This window comes from Cucurbita pepo, chromosome LG06 (genome assembly GCF_002806865.2).
Source record: "Cucurbita pepo subsp. pepo cultivar mu-cu-16 chromosome LG06, ASM280686v2, whole genome shotgun sequence".
Classification (NCBI taxonomy): domain Eukaryota; kingdom Viridiplantae; phylum Streptophyta; class Magnoliopsida; order Cucurbitales; family Cucurbitaceae; genus Cucurbita; species Cucurbita pepo.
This window is the reverse complement of record NC_036643.1, coordinates 4,189,628-4,216,755: the sequence shown is the minus strand read 5'-3', so window position 1 is coordinate 4,216,755 and position 27,128 is coordinate 4,189,628. Positions and strand designations below refer to the sequence as shown.

Genomic DNA, 27,128 nt, shown 5'->3' with positions numbered 1-27,128 from the left:
ATTACCACATTGGGTCCTAACCCTTCTAACATATATATACACACATATAACATACTAATCATGTGTAGAACGAAATTCGTGCAAACCAAGAACACGGAAGAAAAAAATTAATTCACGAATTTACCCTTCAATTTTTTTTCCCGTTAGATAATAGGGTTAGGTCGGGGACAATATTCTCCATCCTTGTCCCTGCTCGATTCCTCGTTTCACCTCACTTAATGTAAATATGTTTTTTTTTACTATATTAGAAAATAAATTAATTAATTTGAGAGTATAATTAATCATTTTTTTACCATTTTTAATAAAATTATATTAAAAAAGAAAATTTTAAAATAATTATATGAGGAAAAAAATGTTTATTTATTTATTATTTTTTTTTTTTAACAATATCTATGTTTGTTGGTTATTCCTAGTTTTTGTTTTATTGAACGGTCGTGTTTCGTTGACTTTCAAGTTAAGTCCACAAATTGTGAGAAACGCATATATATAGATGAAACTACAAAGAACAGAACATCCAAATCCATGAACAAACTAACTGAAATTAAAGGCAATACAGAAACCACAAAGCTTTCCCATCTTCATTCCAAGTACGTCTCCATCACGTCCGAGTACATGCCTGCCTGCTCCGACGAGTTTCGGTATTCGACCGATTGATGTGGATTATGGTCGAGGGAAGTTGACGATGACGACGAAGCCATTCTTGCAGGCAAGGTAAAGCTTCTCTTGAACTTGCTTTCCATCTTCCTACTATTCTCAGATTGGCTATCTAGGCTCAAGAACTCGTTCGAGTTACCTCCGTTCGGGTGTTGAGTTTGATCAGGTTTGGTTCCTAAGCTCTCTGGGTTGAATAGAAGCTTAGCGTCATCAGCACGTCCAGTGAGGGCATTGAACAAAGACAACCCGTTTGGCCATTTGATATCATTGTCGTGATCACCCATCACGTCTTCCATTCGAGCTTCGGACGAATGCGGTAACAGAAACATGTGTGTCTCGTCTTTCGACTGCGGGAAACCGAGCCTATTGGAGGCGTGGAAGTTGGGTGAAGGAAGGAGGGATGTTGGAGGAGATGGGATTGGCCTTTGTGCCCAATTGAGGAGGCTGGGAGGTGGGTGAATGGGAATGGAAGCTTGCTTGGAAGCCATTGGAGAAGTGGATGAGTTTCTATTTGAAGAAAAGAGTTGAGTCAAATAATAACCAGATTGGTACCCAAGTGATTCAAAAGTATGCCTCATTCTCAGCACAAAATGCAGATCTTCTGGTATCTGAATTCAAATATAAACGATCAATTTTCGAAAATTGGTATCTAATCTAAGCTCAACGCTATCTCATACGTGCACAAACGGATATTAACACGCTATCTGAAGATATATATAAACAATCAATTTTCCTCAAGGATTGGTATCTAATCTAAGCTCAGCGCTATCTCATACGTGCATGAACGGATATTAACACGATATCTGAATGCAAATATAAACAATCATTTTCCTCAAGAATTGGCATGAACTCATATCTAATCTAAGCTCAATGCTATCTCACACATGCACAAACAGATATTAACACGATATTTGGATACATATATAAACGATCAATTTTCCTCCAGGATTGACATGAACTCATATCTAGTCTAAGCTCAAGGCTATCTCATACGTGCACGAATGGATATTAACACGATGTTTGAATACAAATATAAACAATCAATTTTCCTCAAGGATTGACATGAACCCATATCTAATCTAAGTGATGCTATCTCATACGTGCACGAACGGATATCAACACCATATTTGGATACAGATATAAACAATCAATTTTCCTCAAGGATTGACATGAACTCATATCTAGTCTAAGCTCAAGGCTATCTCATACGTGCATGAACGGATATCAACACGATATCTGAATGCAAATATAAACAATCAATTTTGTTCAAGAATTGGCATGAACTCATATCTAATCTAAGCTCAACGCTATCTCGTACATGCATGAACGGATATCAACACGATATCTGAATGCAAATATAAACAATCAATTTTGCTCAAGAATTGGCATGAACTCATATTTAATCTAAGCTCAACGCTATCTATCCGTGCACGAATGGATATTAACACGATGAACAACGGTTCGGAGACAACAACCAAACAATAAAAGGCATGGAGGAAATAAGGGAAAAGTAACTAACAATCTTGCAGGAACCAAGTTGAAGGAGGCCATGTCCAGCTTGAATGACAGCAATGGTCTGATCCAAACAGAGCAGAATAATCAAAAGGGAAAGCTAGAACAAGTAAAACACCATTAAGATTGGGCAAGAACTCACCTGAATTCCTGAATCAAACTGATCAGTCCATTCTGGAGGAAGCTGCAAGATATCAATCAAGGAAAACAAAGACAAACCCATCAAAGTTTTGATATCAATGATGAAGAACAAATCAAAATGGATATCAAAAACTCATAACAAACAAGCTTGGTGCTATCTTCTTTTGTCCATACAGCATCAAATGAACTTTGCCAGTAATTTGAAATGTTTGGCTCGCATTCTGTGGGTTCTTTGAACACCCATTTATGGCACTTATCTGATGCAACTTTCCCCATCAGCCTGTTCGAATCAATCCAATCAGAAAACAAGAACATGAACACAAAAAGCCTATAGAGAGATGAAAACAAAGCAAAAACAAACACCTACCCAGTACCCACCCTTCTCCATAATTATATAGCTGAATCGACATCTTGCTGAAGGCTTTTCTAACAGGATCATCCCCATCAATCTCCTCCAAGCACTCTGAAACTCTCCCTCGGCAAAACCCATCTTCCCACATTAACATCCTTCACAAAATTCAGTGCAGATTTCCCCTCAATTCATTGAGTAATGAACAAAAATAACGTAAGGGTTAGTGGTTAGAACTTACAAGCTGCCATTGTCGTCCCCAACTTTGCATCCATTCCCTCCTCTGATTCTTCTGTGGAGATTTGAAAAGAACCCATTACACAAAAATGGCTCAAAAACGAGAAATGAAAAGAACCCATTACAGAAAATGACTAAAAAACAAGAAATGAAAAGACCCCATTACACAAAAATGGCTCAAAAACAAGAAATGAAAGGAACCCATTACAGAAAAATGGCTCAAAAACAAGAAATGAAAAGAACCCATTACACAAAATGGCTCAAAAACAAGAAATGAAAGGAACCCATTACAGAAAAATGGATCAAAAACAAGAAATGGAGAAGGGAAAAGAGAAGGGAAGGAACATACGGACGAGGGCGGATTGTCCAGAAAACAGAGTAAGTCCAGTCTGAATTGAGGCAGACGGTTCTAAGGGCCTCGTGAAGGGCCATCATCCCAACAGCTTCTTTGCTCCTGTCTGAAGCTCCTGACCCCACCATCTCTGGCCCTTCCTTCTTTCTCTTTTACCTTTCTTTCGCTTACAAATTACACTCAACTACACCCCTCTGGGTTTTGGGGTTGTTGAGAGGTTCCCCGGCGTTGTTTACGCCGCACAAAAACTAGACAGCTCGTTCTTCATTCATTGATGTCGAGTTTTGAGGTCTTCTTCTTCCTTCTTCTCTCCTTTTGTTTGTCCCAAATAAGCAGGTTTTGTAAGCTCTAGCAGACAAGGGAGTGGAGAGGTGGGGGAAAAAAACAAAGAAAAGAAGAGAAAGAAAGGAAAAGGGATTTGGGTTGGTCCTTGTATGAATGTAACTAAACTATGTAAAATAGTAGTGGGGCAGCTTTTTCCTCTTTTGAAGCACACCTCACTCCCTCTCTCGAAACCATTATAGAGATTGTTGTGAATTGTGGCGAGGAAGAAAGGTGGAAACTCACTCTCTTTCATTATAAATCTATGATGGTTCACTAAATAAGTCGATGTGGGACTTTCATCTAACACCTCTCCCGAACAAAGTATATCTCTCCTTAATCGAGGCTCGACTTCTTTTCTTTTGAAGTTTTAGTCATTTTTTACTATGACTTCAACATTTTAGAATTTTATTGACATGACTAAGTTTAGGGCATAGCTCTGATATCATGTTAGATGACCACGACTCTCCACAATAGAATGACATTGTCGAGTTGAGTATAAGCTCTCATGGCTTTGCTTTGAGCTTCCTAAAATGCCTCATCCAAATGGAGATAATATTATTTGATTATAACGTTCCCTAAATTAGCAGATGTGAGATGTGAGACTTTCATCCAACAACATTAAGTGGAAAAAAAAATTAATTTTACCATAATTACGGAATTGATTGTAAAATATCATATTGGTTAAAGATGGAACGAAAAATTATTTATAAGATTGTGGAAACCTCTATAAGACACGTTTGAAATTTTTTGAGAAAAAGCTGAATAGGACAAAATCTGTTTGGGGTGGGTTTGAGTTATTACACCATAACCGTCCTCCACCTCTCCTCTTATCCCGTCTCTTATCAAAATGGGTCGATAGCGTTTTTCGAGTATCAATTTTATATGACATTTTCGAGTAACAACAAGAAATAGATATTAAGATAATTGTGACTCTTACCATAATGTAAAATTAAGTTTCACCCTAACTTTAAAAAGACAAATGTTGAGATAATCGCAAGAATACGAACTAAAATATGTTATCTCATTAAAAAATAATTTTGTTATCATATTTATAAATTATTATATAGAATAATAAAATTGTAACAATTTTATATTTGAAGTCACAATATAGCTAATAAAGTTGTACGATTAAACGAAAAATAATTAAATATTTTAAATATCGAACAATGTAGAAATATGTAGATAGAGCAAAGAATTATTTTAATATAATTACAATTTCCAATCACCGTCTTAATAAAATTAGTTTTATTTTTTAATAACAATAATACAAACCCAAAAATAAATAAATAAATAATTAATTAATTAAAAAAGGGATTTAGCATACAGAATCTTTGCAGTCAAAAGGCAAAGGGTGGGATTCTCAAACTCTGAAATTCATTCATTTTTTTATTTAAATCAATTTTTAAGAAATTATTTTCTTATTCTTATTATGTCAGTTTTTATTTTTTATTTTTCCTTTAATTTGTACGAATCCACAGGGGTAATTATGTCATATTCGTACGGACTTTTCATTATTCAAGTACTCCACTCTCCCCATCATTCTCTTTAATTTCTCGTAACTAGTCTGAAATCCCCATTATACCCTTCAAATTCGTAGTTCAATATGTTTTATAATTATTTTTTTGTTTGCTAATTTTAACCTATGCTTTTGTAACACGATAACTATATTAATTAGTAAGTATATTATACGACGTGACAAATTAAAATTCATTAATTAGATAATATGAATATGATTAAGAGAAAGCTGTGGGGGGCAATATGGTAATTTTGTTCCAAGGGGGAGAGTTGGGGTGCGTTTATCAAAAAGGAAAAGTGGGTAAAGTTGGCAGAAAAGACATTAGGGGTAAATTATTACTGAAAAACTTAATTAATTAATAAATTAATGGTTGTGGAAAAACTGTATCACGTGCGCACGTGCCATGACAGTGAGTCGGTGCATCGTTTGTAGTAAAGAAAAGTTTAAGCGCACGAATTGCGGTGCAATGCGTCTGCTACTTACGACCACTCGCTCCCTCGCTCCACGCGCTCACACGTGGACATACTTTTATTATTGTTAATAATTAATACAATACAGAAAATAAAAATTGGGCTGGGCCTGTGCATTGATCGGCCCAGGCCCATTTCCTCTTGTGGGTCCCACGTACAAAATGAAACCCTCTACTTAATTAATTTGATAAATTCTTAATTATAACGTTAATCCCTTTTTTTTATTATTATTATTATCACGACCAAATTAAGATAATTTTAAAAAAAAATTAAATTCTAAAATAAAAGAATTTTAAATGAGAAGTGACAATTTTTATTTAAATTATACAGAAAATGAATTTAATGGGCCTACTTAAGCCCAATGATACTCTTAACATCCTGAAAGTGGCCCAAATCTATTTTCGAATTGGGCTGCTCTTGAATTGGAGTAGAAATTGTTTATTAAAATAATAATAAACATTATGGCTTTATTTTTTTAAGAAATATAATTTCAAATATTAAAACTCTAATTTATTGTAATTTTAAAAAACGTTCTTCAAATAATTTTTTTAAAAATAAATTATTGAATTAAAAATAAGTAGAATGTAATTTGTATTTAATAATACTGAGTATAGACCAACTCGAGCTTTTCTTGAGTTTTTAGCAACGGGATGGAAAGTGATCTAAGAGCGAAATTCTAAATCAAATGTACTTGCCTAACAAGAACGATTCTGACCCTGCCATGATCTTTAGTTTCAATATAGTCTAGTGGTTCGAGGGTTTTAATATATATATATATCTTTTTATTTGTTGAAGTTCATCGGCCTTACACTAAGAGATAAATATCTTATCCATTAAGTTACGTTTATTTGTAGTCCTTAAATTGAATATCGGAAACATCTTTTTTTCCCTACCTACTCAACCCTAGGCTACATATAATTGAGCGGGTGGAGTTTGTTGTAGACTAGTCAATGGTATCAGAGCCAGACACCAGACATTGTGACAGCCAGGGCGTTGAACTTCGAAGGGGGTGGACACCGAGCGGAGTGCTAACGAGAGACGCAGACCCAAAAGGGAAGTGGATTGTGAGATCCCACGTCGATTGGAGAGAGGAACGATACCTACTCAACCGTAGGTTACATATAATTAGCATAGCTAGCTAAATAAGTGTAACAACCTAAGTCTACCGCTAGTAGATATTATCTTCTTTGGACTTTCCATTATGAACTAGCCAATGGTATCAGAGCCAGATACCGGACAGTGTGCCAGCAAGGACGCTAAATTTCGAAGGGGGTGGACACCGGGTGGTGTGCCAACGAGAGACACAGACCCAAAAGGGGAGTGAATTGTGAGATCCCACATTGATTGGAGAGAAGAACGAGTGCTAGCAAGGACGCCGGGTCCCGAAAGGGGTGGATTGTGATATCCCACATCGATTGGAGAGGGAAATAAGTACTAACGAGAACGTTAGGTCTCGAAGGGTTGTGAGATCCCACATCATTTGGAGAGGAGGAATGAATCATTCTCTTATAAGAGTACGAAAACTTCTCATTAACAGACACGTTTTAAAAACTTTGAGGGAAAGTTCAGAAGCAGTGAACTTAGACCGTTACAGGAAAACCGTGATGTAAATATATAACGTACCATGTACTTGATATGCGAGTATCGACATATATGAATAATAAACTAACGATATGATCCATTGTATTATAAAAATCAATTGAAGCATATAAAACTATATATTAATTTAAATTAAAGCAAACCAACGAGTACATAATATACGGATGTTTAATGAATGATCCCATCATGCAATCAAGTCAAAATCATAATATTAAATCAAAATTTATAAAAACATAAACANAAAAAAAAAAAAAAAAAAAAAAAAAAAAAAAAAAAAAAAAAAAACTATTCATGAAACGGTGAGTTTTACTTCGATGATCCCATCCATGTTTTTTTTTCAATTTCATTTACGTACAAAATTTTCCTGTAGAATTATTGCCAAGTGCGATAAAGAGAGGGGGGAAGAAAATGAAGAACGAAGGGTAGTTCGATTGAAACCAACAAAATTTCTCTTTGATTGCGACGAGGAAGAGATCTATGGTGTTCTTGCTCAGAAGAAATCAGTTCCTTGTGATATTGTTTTGAATCGCATTCTTGGGTAAGTCTCTGAATCTCAATCCGTGAACAAATGGATATTGCAATTGAATTTCTTGAATTGGAGGCCTCATTTCGAAGCCACTCCTCTGTTGTTGTTTATCTTTCGATGTTGACTTTGTTTTGCTCGGTGTTTCTCATTATGTTGGCCTGTCGCCATTGCGTATCTTAGCTCCTCCAACCCGTCGTATGTTTTGTTGAGACCCACTTGCTTTACTTCGGGTTCAAGGGCTGCTGCGCATTATCTTATGCTAATGTCAATTGTTCTTTTCGTGAATCTGGATTCTGTTTCGTTGTCAAATTCATGGGTTTGGTTGGTGTGGATAATTATGTTTTTTCTTTGGTGTTCTTCAAATGCTATTCCAGATTTGATATTCGAGGTTACAGTTGGGATTGGTGAAGACAAACTTTGGTCGTGAATTTGAGGTTGGTGGTTGGATTTTTCTTAAAAAAATGAAGGAAATCTGGAGATGAGATGGTTCAGCTGGTCTTAAACCGTGGTTTAGTTTGGCAATATAGCGTGTGCAAAGTGGGTGAAAGGTGAAAAAGGTTGCTAGCACAAAATGGCTGATGTGGCGAGTATAGCAGAGGCAGTGGCAGCAAGGTTTAGTTCTTTGGAGCTCATTGGAAGAGGATCTTTTGGTGATGTCTACAAGGGGTAAGCTTCAATTCTGGTACTATTGATATGATTCAGTTCGTTGAAATTTGCTCTAGTGTGATCTTTGCTCTAGTGTGATTTAGATAAGTATACACTTCTATGTTATATAGCTAAGAAATGTGGATGCGGACACGACTCATATATCAGGTGAGACATCATGTTTTAAAATCTAGAACCAGGACAAGGCAAGGAAGAATTTATTAAAAACATACCTTTGAAAAGATATAGAATTATCATACAAGAAGGAAGTTTGAGCTCAATAAGCTTACGCATAGATATGCATAAAAAATATGTGCTTTATGCGTTCCGCTCTCCACATGTATAATTTTTGTCCGATATTTATGCTTATTATGTTTAACAAGTGTTGAACTTAGATTCACTTTGTATAGTTTGTGTCATGCATAGTCTATTGTGCTAAAAGAATATTTGATATGTTCGACAAGCGTTGGAGTGCATTATTCCCCAGATTTTAGGGTCTATCCTTCTCAGCTGCATCATTTTTACTTTAATTTCAATTAAAGTTGAAGAAAAGATTTTTTTTACTAAAAAGTTCAGTAATCCTTTCTGTAACCTAAGGTGCCGGTCTTGGGTCCTTCATTTTTTTTGGGGTGGGGATTGGGTGGGGAGTGAGTTACCATGCTGTTTCTTCTATGCAATCAATCAGAAAAATGGACTGGAACTGCTCGTTGATCTAGTTTCCTGATGCCTTTTTGCATTTGTAGGTTTGACAAGGAGCTTAACAAAGAAGTTGCTATCAAAGTTATTGATTTGGAAGAATCGTAAGTACAGAGGTTGCTCTATATTTATCACTGACGTTCATGATGAAACTCATATTTAGAGCTCTTGCGTTAACAATGACATGATGAGCTACCTTAGTTTTTGTTTGATTAAAAAAAAAAAAATAGTGTAATTATTAAAATGGTAGTGTGGCACTAACTTTTACCGCATTCTTTGCTACATTTGGTGAGGTTATTATTAAATAACAGTTTACTAATGTGAAATGAGGAATGGTTTGATCCTCATTTATTTATCTTTTAGTTTTGGGATGACTTTATTTATTTTGTTATTTGCTTTTCCAGTTGGTTAGTGTTGCATCATTACATTACAACTTTCCAATTTTTCTTTCTACGTACTTGACAGTTTGTGTGTGTCATAATCATATTATGATTATTTATACTACTGACAACAAATTATTGGTCACTGCAAGCTCAGCATTGATATGATCATACCTTTTAGCCTCCTCAAAGCATTTGCAATGATTATGTCCTTTTTAAGGGTACTTATATTTCATTGATAAATGAAATTACAAAATAAGAGCAATCCCTAAGCCAGAAGGAATTAGAAAAAAATCTTCCTACTGACCGAAAGAATATTAAGACTGTAGTGGGAGAAGGTTGCTTACACCAATAGCTACCAAAGGATGGAGTTCACAAAAGTGTTAAATGATTGAAAATATGGTTGAAATTAGTTATTGTAGATGAAGCTTTCTAGGAATTGTTAATAATGTCATGGGTGACTTTATTAGCTATAAAATATTTTCGTGTTGTCAGTGTAACACTTTTACTGGATAATAGACGTGTAGCCTACTGAAATGCTGTGTTTTTTACTTGTTATATCTTTGAACTGGGGTTCCTTATGCATTGGAGGATGGGATGATTCTTCTTCCACCACCTCCATTTTACTTCTTTTTCTCAAACAGATGTAAATTTTTTGGAAACGAAACAATTTCATTTATCATATGAAATTACATATTACAAAAAAGGGGGGAAATCCCGGAGGAACAACTATACAAAAGACCTCTCCAATTTGAAAGGAGGGAAGAAAAGCTATAGTGATGGAAAAGGGGAGAGATTCTATACCAAGATACAGCCATATTAACTATAGCATCAAAAAATCTATGAAAGGAGGCTTCTTGAAAGAATTTTCTATTTCTTTCTCGGCACACGTTTCAGCAAAAGGCTCTGATGAAGTTCTCCCAAAGAGTCTTCTTTTCCTTTTTGAAATGATGTCTTCCTAGAGTGTAGTTGAAAAACATTTTAGTAATGGGGATTGACCTTTTCAATTACTCGTGTATTTGGTTCTATCCTGTCAATGTTTTGTGGACTTTCTTTTCTGTGATATGACTGAACTTGTTTTTGGATGATCTTCTGCAGTGAGGATGAAATTGAGGATATTCAACAGGTATAAATGCACTGGCGAGTAAATTGAATTAGGTGAATGCTAAGGTGCTAATCTACCTCAGTTTTGTGCCAGGAAATTTCTGTTTTGTCACAATGTCGATCGCCCTACATTACTGAGTACTATGGTTCTTATCTCCACCAGACGAAATTATGGATAATAATGGAATATATGGCTGGTGGCTCCGTTGCAGATCTGGTAAGTCTGTATTCTGCTTCTTGCTCCACACCTAACAGATCATAAACAATACAAGACCATGGGGGTTAGTCAATTGGGGAATTTACATTTCTACCCCTTCTAGCATGCATACTAACTATAGGGGGCCTCACAAAACTACTTCTGTTTTTAGTATCTGACACATGTCCACTAATGACAGGATTGATAACTCTGTTAAGACCAGAGTTGGTTTAATATTTCCTTCTTGAGTTCACATTTCTAACGCAAACTGACATATACTTCTCTTTCTCTGATGTGCCAGAAATCCCTAATATTTAATGATAATTCATGTCTGATCGATTTTTAGAGCAAGTTGAACGATATGCTGGTTATTTTTGGGAGAAGTAAAAAAGAAGTTTTATTCTCTTATGGAATATGAATTAGACATACTTGGATTAGGCTGAGTTTAAGAGACTTTGTAGATTCTACCCAATTAATTAAATTATAAACTTGTCCAACTAAAATACCCTATCTAGATGGAATGTTTGGGCTAGATTGATTTGGGTTAAGCATTTATTTACTCATTGAATGAAATAAAATTAAAACAAATATGTGCCTAGGTCATTTTATTGCAAGTAAAGCCAATATCTTTGTAACAAATAATAAGTTCAGGTTAATTTGGTTTAACTCAAATTAATCTTGGAAGTATCCATGAACCAAATCAATTCTTGATATTTCAATTTATTTGACCCCCACCCAATCTGCAGAATTTTGGTTGAGTTGACGTAATCATTTGGGTCATTAGCGTTTCTTAGAAAAAGTCCATGCTCATCCCAAGGCCCAAACTTTGGAGACATCAATGGTTTTCCTTATTAAACTCACCCAAAGATCAAACATGCGACCTCTGGGTAGGTGCTACTCATAGACCGCAAGCTTTGGCCGACAGGCTGCTCCTTGGGGCTTGGGTCATTAGGTTTTTTTAACACCACTAAAAAACTATGGTAGGTGAGAAATTCTTCTTGGCATGGTTGATGCTTCTATATAATTACAATACGTCAAATTTCTCTTGGAAACTCTAGTAAGAGCGTCGAAGAAATTTCTATACAGTGAACTAGGCATTCATTTGGTTCCTCTCTTGTCAATATAGTTCTGTTTGTATTTGATATTTAATTCATTATGCCATGTATTTATTGCAAAAACTTCAAATATTTTGGTTTTCTTATAAAACTTGCAACAAACTATGGTTCTGCAGCTGCAGTCTGGGCCACCTCTTGATGAAATGTCAATTGCATGCATTCTACGGGATTTGCTGCATGCAATTGATTATTTGCACAGTGAAGGAAAAATTCACAGGGATATTAAAGGTTTTCTTTCTCCTTCACAATTCAATGACTTTGTAAAAGTTAACTTCTTATCAACCATGGAATGGTGATAAAGTCCACTCCTAGCTCTCCTACCTCCCCTGCAAGGGGAAAATGGAAAAGAAAAATAAGCGGAGTTTAAAGAGTTCTATGTTAGTCTAATTAATGAAAGATTGTAATTTTACTTTGCAGCGGCAAACATTTTACTGAGTGAAAATGGTGATGTTAAGGTATGATTTTTCACGATCAAAAAGTTTTGTATGGCCATGGTTTAACTGTTAAGGATTTGCTGGGCTTTGCTTTAAAAGGCTAAAAGTTTAATCCCTACAGGTTGCAGATTTTGGTGTTTCTGCCCAATTAACAAGGACAATATCAAGGAGAAAGGTAGAGTATTATGTGAAATATTGGATTTTGTTCATTATTATTCTGTTCTTTTCCCCACGTTATTGGAGTTTTGTAATTTTTCCCAATTAGACTTTTTAACACCCTTGGTTGGTTGGTTGTCGGGAGAAGTTTAGCTCCGTCGGCTCCTGCTGTATACTTCCTTTGTTAGATCCATAAATTATTTTTTTATAATCATTTTCAAAAGTAACATGACAGTTTTTGGTAAATGCTTTCTGTTTGTAAAATTTTACTTGTTAACACTGGCTTTCTTGTTTGTTTTCAATGTGTAAACTTTTGCTGAATTGTTATTATTCTGGAGGGATTTTTTTCTTTACCCATCATCTAATGCTATTGGAAAGGATCTTCTGAATTTTATGTGTTACCTACCTATCACTGATTTGTTGACCACAGACATTTGTAGGAACTCCATTCTGGATGGCGCCAGAGGTAATTCAGAATTCTGACGGATACAATGAGAAGGTATTTACTCAGTACCATCTTTTGGCGTTTTGACGGTTCTGATTGGTTCTAAGATATCCACACTTCTCAATACTTGAAGCTGCATTCACTTTGTTTCTAATTCTCATATCTAGAGCACTCATGCAATCCCATCACATTTTACTTGATGCAGGCTGACATCTGGTCCCTAGGAATCACTGCTATTGAAATGGCAAAAGGGGAGCCTCCACTTTCTGATCTTCATCCCATGAGAGTTCTTTTTATCATACCTCGAGAAAGTCCACCTCAGGTTCACTTTATAACTCTGTATTCGGCACTTTTCATGACAATGAAATATGAAATGGTGCATTGTCGTTCTTCATGACATATTAGCTTTTATGTGTGACAGTTGGATGAACATTTTTCTCGCCCTATGAAAGAATTAGTGTCACTTTGTCTGAAGAAAATACCTGCTGAGGTAAAACATTGTTCTCCTGTGCACTGATTCTGTGTTTTAGTTGAATTCTTTTTAATTTGTGGAATATATATTTATCAAACATGTTGTTTAAGTTCAAATGATTATGAACCGCAAATTAGTGTTTCTGTGAAAACTGAAAAGTGAGCATTAATGATACAGTGTGCATCTGTATAGTGTTTTTTCAGGTACTTATTTGGTAGGACAGTATATTGCAATTGGTTGATCATGATAGGGATTCACAGGATTTTGTTTTTGTTTATCATTTTTCAAGAGTCATTATAAGAAATTAGGAGCTACTTAAAAGTGAGCACCTGGAGTTTGTTAAAACGCATGTAGAGTTGGGGCATGCTTACGTTATTTTTCAGGTTCGCAGAATTTATATTGATCATTTCATTTCCTGGTAATTCATCTTTTATTTGCTCTATCTAAAGTACATGCTCTTCTATTTATGTGCTTTTTTTTTTCTTTTTTCCCTGTAATTGCCTCTTGTTCAAACTTGACGCAAGCATTCAAATTGTTCATGTTTCCTGCCTTTTGAAGTTATGATTTTTATGATGTGAATGCCTCTTGTTCTCTTTTTGTTTGTGAATCAGTTTTATGCATCTTTTGCTCTTTTAATTTCAGAGACCTAGTGCCAAAGAGCTTCTGAAGCATCGATTCATTAAGAATGCCAGGAAGAGCCCTAGGCTTCTGGAGAGAATAAGGTTTGTCAGGATACTTGATTTCTATTACTTTTATATGGTAGTTTTATGATCTTTGTGTTATCATATTATTATTCTTTTTCTCAGTTCATAGGCACGGATATGGATTTTGGTCTTCCTTTTGACTTTGTACTCCATAATTTCCTAATTTATTGGCCATAGTTCCTACATTCATGTGTTAATGCACCTGAAGAATCAGGAAAAGCCGAATAGTATAAAGATGTCTTTGTATAAGGTGATTTATCAGTGATCTTATTTGTTGATATTGATAGAGAACGTCCGAAGTACCAAATAAAGGACGATGAAGAATCACCAACAAATGGTCCTAGAACTATAGGTGAATCATCAGACACTGTGAAAGTATCAAGAAATTTAAGAGAGGAAACTGTTCGTGCCAGGTGGGTAAAACCAAAGATCAAAGTTTCCTGTAGCAAAAAGCACTGAACGTTGTTAATGCTAAACGACCTATTACTCATTGAGCTATTGAGTTCTGACTACTTAACATTGCAGCAACCAGAGTAAAGCTCCGAAGAATGCTGGATGGGACTTTAGTATTGGGGGTCCACATAGTACAGGTACTGTTCGAAGTTTAGTAAAACCACCTCAAATTAGGGAACGAAAACCAGAAATTCCTTATGGTCAGGCTGCACCTAGTAGAGCTGCAGAGAGTGGTCACTGGCAAGCTGCATCTGGAAGTGCACCACGCGACATAGCAAAAAATGCTAAAGATTCATTCAATATGGGAGATGATAGTGAAGATGTAAATTCTCCTCTCTCCATTTCTCTTAGCTACAAGTGCTTTTACAATCACATTTGCTTGTTTGTCAATCAACTAGATTATTAGAATTAGCCTGCTTGAAAACAATACTTATGACTTCAAGGACTTTCACTTGTCCCAGAAGTTTACAAATTAGTGCATCATAAGGATTTGACTTCAATGATATCTCCTTTATAATAAGAAGAATTGAGCAAAAAGCTTGACAATTAATCTAATCATCTGTGCAATTGTAGGCTTACAGAGTAAATTTGGCTGCAATAACAAGGCTTCATGGACTTTCACTTGTTCCAGAAGTTCTAATTATCCTTGCTATTGCAGCCAAGTTTAGTACGGAAACCTGCCAAAAGAGTAAATAATCACAACGGCATAATTGAATATTATGGCTGTTTATTTATCTATTTACGACAGTCCGAAAATTGGTTGTGGATAATGTTAACTTTTACTTCTTTTTTTTTTTTCAATGGGCAATGTCCAGGAAGAGTTATCTGTAAGCGGTTCAGGAACCATTGTAGTCCGGTCTCCCAGAGGACCTCAAGCATCTACTCAATTTCATAATGAAAGCAATCCGGTAGAATTATCTTAAATATAGCGATGCTCTTGATTGTTTTGAGCTTTTCTATGCTTATTTGTTTATGAAATCAATGATGCGATGCAGTCTGGAAGCATACAAGCATATTTTGAGGACACATCTTATGGTGGTACTGTTGTTATGCGTGGTCAACGGGATGGTTCTGAGTCTCCTCGGACTCCAAAATCCAGATTTGGAATTCAAGAAAGGAATTCAAGTTTGCCTCCTGAAGATAGTGCATCAAACCTTGCGGAGGTTGGTTGCTTTTAAGTCTTCTGATTCATGTTCTTATCATGATTCAAGTAGCAGTTACTATTGGTTTTATTATATTGCTACTTATTTTGAAGTCAAGAAGTTTTAAGATACATATATTTTGGATTGCAGTCCTCACTCATTTTATTTAGCATTTTTGTTTCATAATAGAATTTAAATGTATCTCCTACAAAATAATTTTTTTTGTTAGATATTTCCTACAATATAATAATTCGTTTGTTCCTACTACCGCAAATCAAAATATGCTCTAGTGCTGTGCAATTACTGGGCATGTTCAATGTGATGATTGTAGGCAAAGGCTGCAATGCAAGCAGGATTGAAGAAATCTAATGTAAGGGATAGACCAGCTCTCACTAAACGCAACGACAGGCAGGAAATTAGGAAAACAGAGCAAACAGTGAGTAGCTCTGACTCTTCAAGGTACATCTTAGTAATTGCCAGAATAATTTTTTCTCCACAGAATGTCGGACTGCTGCCTGATATCGATAATTTCTCCAGGCATTCTCGTGAATTCTTTGATGCACCAAAAGCATTGGCAAAACCATCTCTACCGATTGACAATGAAGAAAGTAGAAAAGTAGTGTCGTCTTCTGCACCATTATCAGTTTTGTTTATGTCATCCTTGAAAGAGGTACGTTTGAAGCCGATTTCAGCTTGTAAATCCAGTGATCTAATAATTTGTCTGCATTAAAGGTACCTGCTACAGCTGCATGGTACTTTTGTGAAGTGTTTCCATCTTGTTATGCTCTCTCGGTCTCTGTTTTATCCATTTATATTAGGATGTGGGAATTGCCAAAGCTTACCTTATATTTCTCTCTTTCCTGTTGTTTGACCAATCCTTTGTCTACACAGATTCCATTCTAAATTAGTTTTACTTCCAACAAAAAGATAAACACAATGCTTATTGAGAAATTTGTGTCTCGAATCTCTCGACTATTAGTCATTTCTTATTCGAATCTCTCGAATCTCCCGTCTCGGTCTGATTTTCCTCCTATTTTTATTTATTTTCTCAACAATTGATTATCCCATGTTTTAACAAACTTACTCATTTTACTCTTTACCCCACTAGCTATAACTGACTTCATGACTAGGTTACTTATCCAACTTGGATTCACTCTCTTCTTTCATCTCCTTATCCATTGGCCTCTCAATATTCTCATCTCCAGATAGGCCTTTCATGATAACCAACGTGCACGATATTTTCTATTTATTCAATGACGTGTTTTCTTAGTTCATATGTACCAATAGTGCAACCTACTCTACACGTTGTCTCTCAGGTAGTTGTAGATGATTCAGAAGGATCGCCTGCTCATACTGTAATTAATGCTCTTATAAGTATGGAACACCGAAAACCTGGATCCTGTGAGGTTCTTGTTACCAAGTTGCTCCAGAAATTGGCCAGGTATGTTTGTTCTTTTACTTTTCTAATTTACTCCCTTAACTCTCAAACTCAAAGAAACATCTCTGCAGTTCCGAGGAATCTTCACTGAAGGATTTACAAGACTTGGCAACTCGCATATTCACCAAGGCAAAGACAGTTCCTGATGTCACGGATTCTGATAGCAGCAAAAAGCAACCGAACAGGGAACTTCATTCAAATTCTAATTTGAGCTCGCTTGCTAGATTTTTACTCTCCAGGTTTGTTTTAAGATAGTTAAATTTGACTAGGGAATCTTCAGCTCATCCATCACCCATCTCTTTTAGCCTCCTCGTCTATGTTCATGCACTTGTTTATGTATTTAGAATTTCCAGCATAGATAAAACTTGACAAATTCTAGAAACATGACGTGAGATAAAACCTTTGTTTATATCTGTTTAAACAAGTTACAGAAATCTAAGATTTGAAAGTTTTAGGATTAAAACAAGATAAGCATGAAAGTTTGAAGGATCATTTCTTTTTCTGTAAATTCTTTAAGGGCAGACGTGATGCATTGTTAAGCTAAATTGGATTGGTTTGTTGATCAGATGGCAAGGTCAGGTGTCGAGGGATCTGAGTCCAGCTTAAAAGGGAGAAAACTTGTGTGTATTAGTTTGATATTTTTTATTCTTGACACTGCATTATTTGAGTTGATGTACATACGTCGCTGTAAGAAACGGTGTATTATTTATTAATTGTGATTTTTCCTTCTGAAATTTTTGTTTTGCTAGCAGCATTTCTTTGTATACGGGTGCTTGCTATTCATTGCATTCACATTTGTTATATTATTATAATCTGAGATTGATGAATAACTGCGTTTGAAATGCTGTGAACAGCTGAGGGTTTGAACAATTTGTAGAAGATACTTCTTTTTGAGTTCAGAGATCAAATTATCGTTCTTTAGTATGAAAAGTTGTGTCATATCTATTGAAGAATGCTCGAACTAGTTGTTTGTGGATGTAACTTGTATGTAAGTTTATATATTCACACAGCAAGCTCGAAATTTGAACAGTCAATCAATATAGGTATACTTAATACACTTTTTATTTTCTTTTGTTCCCAAATTACATCTAGAGTTGGATGAAATTTAGTCTTTGAATGTAATCATTAAGGAAACACACGAGGGAAAATCTAGATAAAACGAATTATCATATTTCAACAACTTGATCAACTCTTGAAATCGTACTAAATATGTAGTCTACGTTTTCAATGGTTGTATGAAGAGATAATGATGAATTCATCCGTATGAATCCTGTCACTCAAGTGTCGATATGACCAATTTTACTAACTCTCTTTATGTCTAATAATTCATGGGTTGAGTTGCATACTAAGAACATTCAAATAAAATTAATGTCTTTATCGTGTGAGATGTTTGACAAGAAACTTGTTCTTTATATCAAGAACATTGCACGACAATCTAAGTCGACATTCAGAAAACTATTATGCCTTTCACATGCAATATCCGAGTCTTGCCCATTTAAAAAATATGGAGGAGGTATGTGTCCTCTCGCTCGCTGATGCGGATCTAGGAAGCTCGGTTGTCCCGCAAGCAAAAAGGAGAGAGGAGGCTTTAACCTACTCCTTACAATTGAAATTGATAGCATGTCATTTGATATCATATCAGTTATATGCCTCTAGTTGTCTAGCAGCATCAACATAACTATTCAACTAAAGATAAAGACTCCGAAAATCACAAACCTGGTAAGAGTTGCCTTTAAAGTAACGTGAGAGCTTCAATGAAGAAGTTATGGAAAATGCTTAAATTGTTCAACACTTCCATAATGCAGCATATTCTTCTGCATCACAGCCCTCTTTAACAAAAGTAGCAGCAGACTATACAATTAACAGGCAACCAGGACACAAACATGAGGTTTTCAATGATATTACATGAAACATTAGAGCTTTCTCCTTCATCTAAATACTGATGAACTCTCATTAATACAAAATTTGAGTACAAAATGCTAAATTTGTAGTACAAATCATTAGCTAGAACAAAATTTCATGTAATAATTGTATAACCTACAAACTAACCATACATATATTCAATAAATAAGTGAATAAACCAACTAGAACATGATTTGAGCTTAACTTGTAACTTGGGTCTACCCACTAACACAAGAAGATGAAACCATGTAACTCTTAGGCAATAGGATGGTCAGAGATCCCCATTGCCATAACATGAATTTTACAGCAAAGGACTGCTTTCAAGCAATCAGCATTACCAGCACTTTTCAGGCCTATCATAGAATCAGATGTTGGTACCTTGCTTGAACATAATTACGTAGAGGAGTGTATAAATATCGTACCTGTAACGGGCTATTTTCGATTTATGGAAGACGGGGGCCTCGTGAGAGTTAGCTTCCGAAATGCAGCGTGCAAAATCATGCCTGTCGAGATATCAAATGATTAGAACAACTGGTTATGATGAACTCTGTAGCAGAGGCTAGAAATGCTGTGTAGTCACCTGTATATCCAACGGCAAGTGCACAGAAGATTGCCATTTGAAAGTTGGAAAATAAAAGGATGATGACAGTCACTGCAGGACATTATATTTGGTTAAGTATTTGGAAGAAAGAATGGGGTAGAAAAGATTACTATGTAATTAACTAACAATAGCAGTTCAAATGATTGTGATCTCGTGAATGGTAATTAACAAGGAATTGATTAATAAATGCATGCAGCAGGATCCAACAAAACAAAGAACCAATTTCTAGTACTACGTAAAATATTTCCAGGATCAAACATGCGAGATCCCACATCGGTTGGAGAGGAGCATTCTTTATAAGAGTGTGGAAACCTCTCCATAGTAGACGTGTTTTAAAATCCTTGAGGGGAAGCCCGAAAGGGAAAGCTCAAAGAGGACAGTATTTACTAGCGGTGGGCTTGGGCTGTTACAAATGGTATCAGAGTCATACACCAAGGGGTGTGCCAGTGAGGAGGTTGAGCCCCAAAGGGGAGGTGGACAATCGGCAATATGCTAGCAAGGACACTGAGTCCCGAGATGGGGTGGATTGTGCGATCCCACATCGGTTGGAGAGGGGAGCGGAGCATTCTTTATTAGGGTGTGGAAACCTCTCCCTAGCAAGCCCAAAGAAGACAATATCTACTAGCGGTGGGCTTGGGCTTGGACGGTTGCTCTCGCACTACACACATGACCAAAACATGGCCTTGGCTCCATTTCAAGAACTCAGGACAACCGAGCCAAAGTTCTCGGTCATCTTGAATCGAGAAAACGATATAGCCTATGAGCATGTAATCTCAACCAAATGAAACAGGCAAAACACTAACCATTCATCAAGCAGCAATGAAAAAGATTACCAACAAATCAAGACATGTTCAAGGATAAGAATTGGGATGAACATCTCAGTTGGCAAACAAACACAGTTTTAAATCGTCAATAACTTACCACATTGAGCAATGCGAACCAAACACTGCCAAACAACTGGATATTTGTCCAATCCCCATCTATCACCACAAAATTTAACAATGTCCCAAAGTGCTAAACATGATACTAATCCAAGAAGAGCAAGAGGCATCTGGTACCTGAAATCATCCACTACAGAACATAAACATCAAGAAGAATTTGGTAAAATAAAGGTCGGGAAATTGCCATAAATCTCTTCTCTACCCAACAATTTCTATGTTCATTCCTTCCAAATAAATGGGAAACACAAATAACGAAGGACAGAACGAGATGAACATACAGCGTGCAGACAAAAAAGAGAACAAATAAGGATGCGTAATTGCGAGCATAGCGTTTGGCGTTCTCGTGGACTCTGAGACGAGCTTGAGCCGGCGAGGAAGGAAACGAGTACGATTCAAAAAACCCAACAAATCCGGAAGTCCAGGACGGTGTCGGGCCGGCAAAATCAGCAGCAGAAAGCTTGGCAAAGGGGTTAAGAGTGAAAACGGAGAGAAGGGTTCCGATACGAGAGAAGAAGGAGATGAAGAAACCTGTGGCTAAAGGAGCGACGGCGGTGGGGGTGGGTCTGGTGGGGGCAGTGGCTGCAGTGGCGGAGGAATGGCGGTGGAGGTCGGAGGTGCGTTGATCGAGAATCTCGAGGTAGCCGGAATCGCGAAGCCATGAATCGAAGGCGGCGTCCGGAACGCTGAGGGAGAGTGGATTGGATGAGAAACTCATTCCTGATCACAATAACAAAAAACACGGATTTGGGATCAGAAGAAGAGACAAAAGGGTCATATATAATGGTTGAAGATTGTTGTTTTATTTTGTTGCACAGCGATGGAGGCGGGTGATGCTTTATCCTCCCTCCCGCCAATCGGTTCCCGGCGGGCCCGGACTCCGGCCAATTGGGTTCTTTTGCCCAAAAAAAAAAAAAAACAAATTTGTTCTTTCTTTTTAGGGCGTTTAATTTTCATTTCATTTATGTGATCATATGAACATAATCCATCCATCTTCCTAACACAGTTTGTTATCGATAGCAATATTTCATTGTTCGAGAAGAGTCTTTAACACAGTGAGATTGAATGTCTCTATATTCTTAAACGATAATGTTAATTTGGTGGCTCGTAAACTTGATATGAGCAAAGCTTATAATCAAATTTAGTGGAGTTATTTGAGTCATGTTACGGTAAAGATGGGTATTTTTGTAACGGATTGATCAATTCGATGATGAAACGTGTTGGATGTTGAGGAATATTGAAAGTAGTCTCACATCGACTAATTAAGAGGAAAATCATGAGTTTATAAGTACAACGTCATGAGAGCTTATGCTGCAAAGTGGTCAATATCATATTATTGTGGAGAGTCGTGATTTCTAACATTGGATTGTCACATTCTCAATATTGCTCGATGAAAGCTAGTTGCAACGAGTGTAAGCCATCCTAGGTGAGATTAAAACAAGATGAGATGCAGGTAGGCTACACTACTACCATGAACCAATAATCGAGTCTATCATCCCAAACTATGAGTATTAGAGTCCAAATCTTCAGTTCTGTCGAAGATGAAGCATGAACGATTTAGACTTTAAATGTTCCAAGGCACATTAGCATACTTCTCCTGTTTGAATCGGGGTTTGAAACCAAACTTCTCCTCAGGAGAATAGATGGGTCGATTCAGGTGAGATCCAATGTAGATCCAACTTTCTATTCACTCGTGGGATCCGAGTAGTCCGGGGGGACCACCTCAGCTCCTCTCTTCTCGAGAATCCATACATCCCTTATCAGTATATGAACAGCTATCTCTCGAGCATAGGTTTAGGTTCGGCCTAATAAATAATAAATAATGATGAAAAAGTTTTAAAATATATTAAATTAAAGACTAAATTATAGAAAATGCACTTAAAAACTTTTTTTTTTTTTTTTTATAATTATTTTTAGTTTAATGATATTTTTTTTTAGTTGAAAATTTAAAAAATTGAATGAAATTAAGAAAAATAGCGCACATATGTCAAATAGAATGGAGACCAAAACCTCCGGTAGATTACACTTCACAAGTGAAGCGGAGACGGTGGCCGTTCATCTTTAACCTCCAAAACCAGAGCAGCAAAGAGACGAAATCAATGGCGGTCACCGCCGGAAAATACGTCAAGAACCTTTCCCACTGTTTCGCCTCAGGCATTCGCATTCCCGTATTTCCTTTCTCTCGTGCTATTCCTTCCCCCTTCTCTTCCACCATTCATAAAAGAACACAGCTCCTAACTTCCTCTTCACTTATTACACATTTCTCTTCTTCTTCTGCTTCCTCCCTTTCCTCTTCCGATTACACATCTGAGAAGTATCTATCTGTACGCATCCGGTGCCGGAAAGATATCGTGGTGAGATTCAATTCCGGCTTCGATTTTGTTTGTTTCATTGTGGCCTTTGTGTTTTGGGTGATGAACTAATTGAGGGTATCAATGTTTTTGTTTTGATTTAATTCTTTTATGAGAATTGAAGCACTTCTAGTTTAGAGAAAATTCAACTAGAACTTGGATGGATTAGTCAATATTGTAGAACATAATTTACTAGAAATGTTGAACGAATGGGGAGCTTGCCGGATTACTGGAGCGATTAAAGCTTCATCTACTTGATCTAAAGAGGAAACTTCGTGGTATCTTTGTTTTTCTGTTGGGCAGGATTTGCTTTCAGAAGCTCTGCTGAGTTTTGGTGCGAGCTCTACTTGTGTTGATGAAGACGATGTATCTGGTAGCTCTCACGAGGTGGCTTTCCTACCCCTTACTTGATTTGTGATGCTTTACAATCTTCATTACTATCACTGGTTCCATTGCACCTTAGTGACACCTGATTATGAGAAGATTTCTGGACACAGTTCAGTAAATTTGTACTGGATTGCTTGTAGTTGATTGAGGCTGCATGTGATAACTTTAATATGCTCTTTAATTCCTTTCCAGATAAACCTATAAAAGTTACCGTCAATGTGAGATCTCACATCGGTTGGAGAGGAGAACGAAACATTCTGTATAAGGATGTGGAAACCTCTCCCTAACTGATGCGTTTTAAAAACCTTGAGGAAAGCCCGAAAGGGAAACCCAAAGAGGGCAATATCTGCTAGCGGTGGGTTTGGGTTGTTACAAATGGTATCAGAGCCAGACATGGGGCGATATGCCAACGAGGAGGCTGAACACCGAAGGGGGTGGACACAAGGTGGTGTGCCAGCGCCTTGCTGGCCCCAAAGGGGGTGGATTGAGGGTCCCACATCCCTTGGAGAAGGGAACGAGTGCCAATGAGGACATTGGCCTCGAAGGGGAGTGGATTGTGAGATCCCACATCGGTTGAGGAGGAGAACACCACATCGGTCGAGGAGGAGAACAAAACATTCTTTATAAGAGTGTGGAAACCTCTCCCTAGAAAATGTGTTTTAAAAACCTTGAGGGGAAACCCGAAAGGGAAAGCCTAAAGAGGACAATATCTCCTAGCGGTGGGCTTGGGCTCTTACAGTCCGGTCCCAACTCTACCCCTTTTCCTATCCATGTGATACTGATAAGGATGCTATGTTTGTAGTTAGGAGTGGATGTGTAGAAAACATAAATTACTATGGCAGATATAATATGTTCATACTTTGTTCCCGACGGCTAAAATATAATGACTAATATGCTTTGTTCAGATATATGTAGACACAATATTCCCCGATGGTCAAGATGTAAGTAAATGCATCTCATATGCGGCTGATTCAGTAGGCTTGAAGGAGTTGCCTTCCTACGAAGTTACAATTGGTGAACAACATGATTGGTTAAAGAAATCCCAGGTTTGTTTTTAACCTGTAGGTTCATTGCTAACACAAGCTCCACATTCCAAATTTATTTACCTCTTAAACATGATTGTTTTCTTGCATTGCAGGAATCATTTCATCCAGTTAAGGTTACTGAGGGACTTTGGATAGTGCCCGAGTGGACAACTCCCCCGGTATAATGATCTGAGCATCCTCTTTCAAGCTTTCTACACTTGTCTATACATATATTTTGTTTCATGGTTCATATTAGGGGCGGGGAGGGTACATGTAATATCATCTTGTTTAGGATAGAATTTACACATTCCTTTATTTGAACAGGATGTCCATGCGACAAATATTGTTCTACATCCTGGATTGGCATTTGGAACAGGGGAACACCCAACTACGAAGTTGTGTCTACTACTGCTCCACAGCTTAGTGAAAGGAGGGGAATATTTCTTGGACTATGGCACAGGATCTGGCGTTCTTGCAATTGCATCACTCAAGGTACAATATCGAAAATATTTCCACTAAGCTCATACCAATACCATATGTGTTCTTCATGATTGTTATGAAGAAAAAAAAAGGTTCTGGCTGCTTGGAGTCTTTCAAAAGAAGATTGTTATTGAATAAATCTATGCACCTACAGAATTTCCATGTTGTTGGCCTCCTTTCTATCATTTTTAGCCAATGACCTGCCATGAAGAAGGGATTCTTGGTTTTGGGTTCCCAAGCTCTATGAGGGATTCTCTTGTAGCTCTATTTTTCCTATTAATTTTTTTAAAAAAATCTATAGAATTCTCCTCGAGTGTTCTGAAACGGTGGCTTTCGTGGCTTAGAAACCTTAAGTTCGTCCTTTAAAGAATCTGTTTCATCCTAACTTTGACATGTTAGAGTTTTTGAGAGTTAGGAACTCAAAGTTCGTCCTTTCCAGAGCTTGTCTCGACGCTTGGGTACAAGTTCCTCCTTTGCAGAGTTCGGACCAAAGTTCACCCAAACTCTAACCCTTATCCAGCAACGGGTTTCTACTGGGAGCTGAGTGATTGATTGCAAAAGATGGGGCTACAGTACTGCGTTTTGGGGATATTGAACACTTGGTAGAAAATGGTGGTATTCATCTAATTAGCCAGAGGTTAACTCTGAGTTGGTTGTATGCATGCATTCATGTCCGTACACATCTAGAGACACCCTCTAGAGGTGTTATATTTCTCTGCATGCGACTTGATATTCATTATTTAACTTGATATACGCTTGCAATTGCAGTTTGGGGCTGCCATATCTACTGGAATTGATGTAGACCCGAAAGCCATTGAATCTGCACAGAACAATGCTGCTCTGAACAGTATAGAACCCGAAAAATTGCAACTTCATTTGGTTCCTAGTGATATTGTAGAGTATAAATTTAGTGAAACATTTATATCTGGAAAGGAGAACTTTGACATTGTCATTGCTAATATTCTTCTAAATCCTCTGCTGGATTTGGCTGATCATGTTGTCTCTTACGCCAAGCCTGAGGCAGTCGTTGGTCTCTCTGGTATTCTATCCGAGCAGGTATGTTCTAGGACTATATCCATTGGTCAGAGTACAAATTTTATGCTAATCCAGTATGTTCACTGTTTTTCATCTGTTCTAAGCTAGAAAAACCAAATTTCAGAAACTGCCAATTTGATTGAGGGTTCCCATCCAACTGTCTGGATGTCAATATATTTTTTCTACGGGTTAATAGTTAATACTGGGTTAATGATTTTTTTGCTTCTTACGATCTGTGTGAGATCTTACGTCGGTTAGTTAGAACGAAGCATTCTTTGTAAGGATAGACACATTTTAAAAACGTGAGATTGATGACGATACGTAATAGGCTAAAGTAGACAATATGTACTGGCGGTGGGCTTGGGTTGTTACAATTGGTATTCAAGCCAGACACCAGACAGTGTGCCAGCGAGGACGCTGAGCCCTTAAGGGGAGGTGGATTGTGAGATCTCATATCAATTGGAGAGAGGAACGAAACATTTCTTACAAGGGTGTGAGAATCTCTCCATAGTAAATGTGTTTTAAACCGAGGTTGATGACAATACGTAACAGGCCAAAATAGACAATATCTACTATCAGTGGACTTGATTTGTTACACTCAAATCGGATACAAAAACGTATATGCCATACATTATTTTACAGGACTACCATTTACTTTGTTCTGTTGTACATTTACAGGTTCCAGCTATTATAGAACGGTATTCGCAATACTTGGAAGGCATATCAGTGTCAACTATGGATGATTGGGCCTGTGTGAGTGGCAGAAAGAAAAGGCTGCTTTCTGGCAGCTAAGAGGGTCTCACTCAGTTACTTCCATAACTTTCACAGAAGAATGACTAATTTGATAAAAGCAGCTGAACAACGAACATCTAGTAAAACTCAGGTAAGCCCTGCAATTTCTGCAGACCTGCTAATTTGACAATGGATATACTATCATGAAATTGTTTCTTATAAAACAAACTTTTTCTGATCTTGTTTTCACCCTCGTGAGGCTGCTAGAATCAGGTAAGAACCAGGTTTTCTTCAAGTAGGACGACTTAACTCGAGCGCAAAATCCTGCAATCAACTAGTTCCTTGAAAGCTGAATATCATGTGAAGTTATGAACAAGATCCAGTCCTTCTCCCATGCTTCAACCAGAGGGATCATATTCATAGTTTATAATTGGACAAGAACAGGAACAAGAACAAGAACGTTTTTAGTCTTAGCCATACTGTAACTGTAACTCAATGTAATCTGAATATTTAAAATTCGTGTTTGTAAGAACAATCTATTCAGTACTCTCTGTTACTAGAAAATAGTAATCTTGATTTTTGTATACCAAGTCACCTAAGTTCAATCTTTCCTGACT

At 37.0% G+C, this 27,128-nt stretch overlaps 4 protein-coding genes across 12 annotated transcripts; 2 read left to right on the top strand and 2 right to left on the bottom strand.

Moving 5' to 3' along the window:
• Positions 1-467: 467 nt before the first annotated feature.
• Positions 468-3,712, bottom strand: LOC111796524 (protein RICE SALT SENSITIVE 3). The gene is made up of 7 exons (XM_023679182.1): positions 3,243-3,712; positions 2,898-2,948; positions 2,686-2,814; positions 2,482-2,587; positions 2,309-2,350; positions 2,174-2,230; positions 468-1,262 (listed from the first exon to the last, which is right to left on the bottom strand). The coding sequence occupies exons 1-7, from the start codon at positions 3,371-3,373 to the stop codon at positions 579-581; spliced, it is 1,200 nt and encodes a 399-aa protein (XP_023534950.1). The 5' UTR covers positions 3,374-3,712; the 3' UTR covers positions 468-578.
• A 3,798-nt stretch (positions 3,713-7,510) lies between these two features.
• LOC111797346 (germinal center kinase 1-like) lies at positions 7,511-17,902 on the top strand. Of its 3 annotated transcripts, XM_023680329.1 has the most exons (22): positions 7,511-7,692; positions 8,055-8,114; positions 8,208-8,346; positions 9,069-9,125; positions 10,500-10,527; positions 10,600-10,722; positions 11,933-12,044; positions 12,234-12,271; positions 12,372-12,425; positions 12,837-12,905; positions 13,057-13,173; positions 13,273-13,341; positions 13,966-14,045; positions 14,315-14,440; positions 14,553-14,802; positions 15,296-15,388; positions 15,476-15,643; positions 15,954-16,081; positions 16,160-16,292; positions 16,939-17,063; positions 17,132-17,299; positions 17,627-17,902. In XM_023680329.1, the coding sequence occupies exons 3-22, from the start codon at positions 8,252-8,254 to the stop codon at positions 17,664-17,666; spliced, it is 2,073 nt and encodes a 690-aa protein (XP_023536097.1). In that variant the 5' UTR covers positions 7,511-7,692; positions 8,055-8,114; positions 8,208-8,251; the 3' UTR covers positions 17,667-17,902. The 3 variants fall into 3 exon arrangements, with proteins under 3 accessions (XP_023536097.1, XP_023536098.1, XP_023536099.1); XM_023680330.1 differs by having other exon boundaries at positions 8,076-8,346; XM_023680331.1 differs by lacking the exons at positions 7,511-7,692; positions 8,055-8,114 and having other exon boundaries at positions 8,328-8,346; positions 10,589-10,722.
• Positions 17,903-18,357: 455 nt separating this feature from the next.
• LOC111796575 (PRA1 family protein H-like) lies at positions 18,358-21,394 on the bottom strand. 6 transcript variants are annotated; one of them, XR_002815376.1, is made up of 6 exons: positions 20,783-21,394; positions 20,485-20,621; positions 19,543-19,614; positions 19,385-19,465; positions 18,777-18,911; positions 18,358-18,659 (listed from the first exon to the last, which is right to left on the bottom strand). XR_002815376.1 is itself a non-coding variant. In XM_023679254.1 (5 exons), exons 1-4 carry the CDS (start codon positions 21,217-21,219, stop codon positions 19,395-19,397), a joined length of 717 nt encoding a protein of 238 aa, XP_023535022.1. In that variant the 5' UTR covers positions 21,220-21,394; the 3' UTR covers positions 18,358-18,911; positions 19,385-19,394. The 6 variants fall into 6 exon arrangements, 3 of the variants coding, with proteins under 3 accessions (XP_023535022.1, XP_023535023.1, XP_023535020.1); XR_002815377.1 differs by having other exon boundaries at positions 18,358-18,653; XR_002815378.1 differs by having other exon boundaries at positions 18,777-18,889.
• Positions 21,395-22,498: 1,104 nt separating this feature from the next.
• On the top strand, positions 22,499-27,119 carry LOC111796963 (ribosomal protein L11 methyltransferase). 2 transcript variants are annotated; one of them, XM_023679792.1, is made up of 8 exons: positions 22,499-22,855; positions 23,156-23,239; positions 24,145-24,285; positions 24,378-24,443; positions 24,589-24,756; positions 25,513-25,800; positions 26,458-26,662; positions 26,779-27,119. In XM_023679792.1, exons 1-7 carry the CDS (start codon positions 22,601-22,603, stop codon positions 26,569-26,571), a joined length of 1,116 nt encoding a protein of 371 aa, XP_023535560.1. In that variant the 5' UTR covers positions 22,499-22,600; the 3' UTR covers positions 26,572-26,662; positions 26,779-27,119. The 2 variants fall into 2 exon arrangements, with proteins under 2 accessions (XP_023535560.1, XP_023535559.1); XM_023679791.1 differs by having other exon boundaries at positions 26,771-27,119.
• Positions 27,120-27,128: the final 9 nt, after the last annotated feature.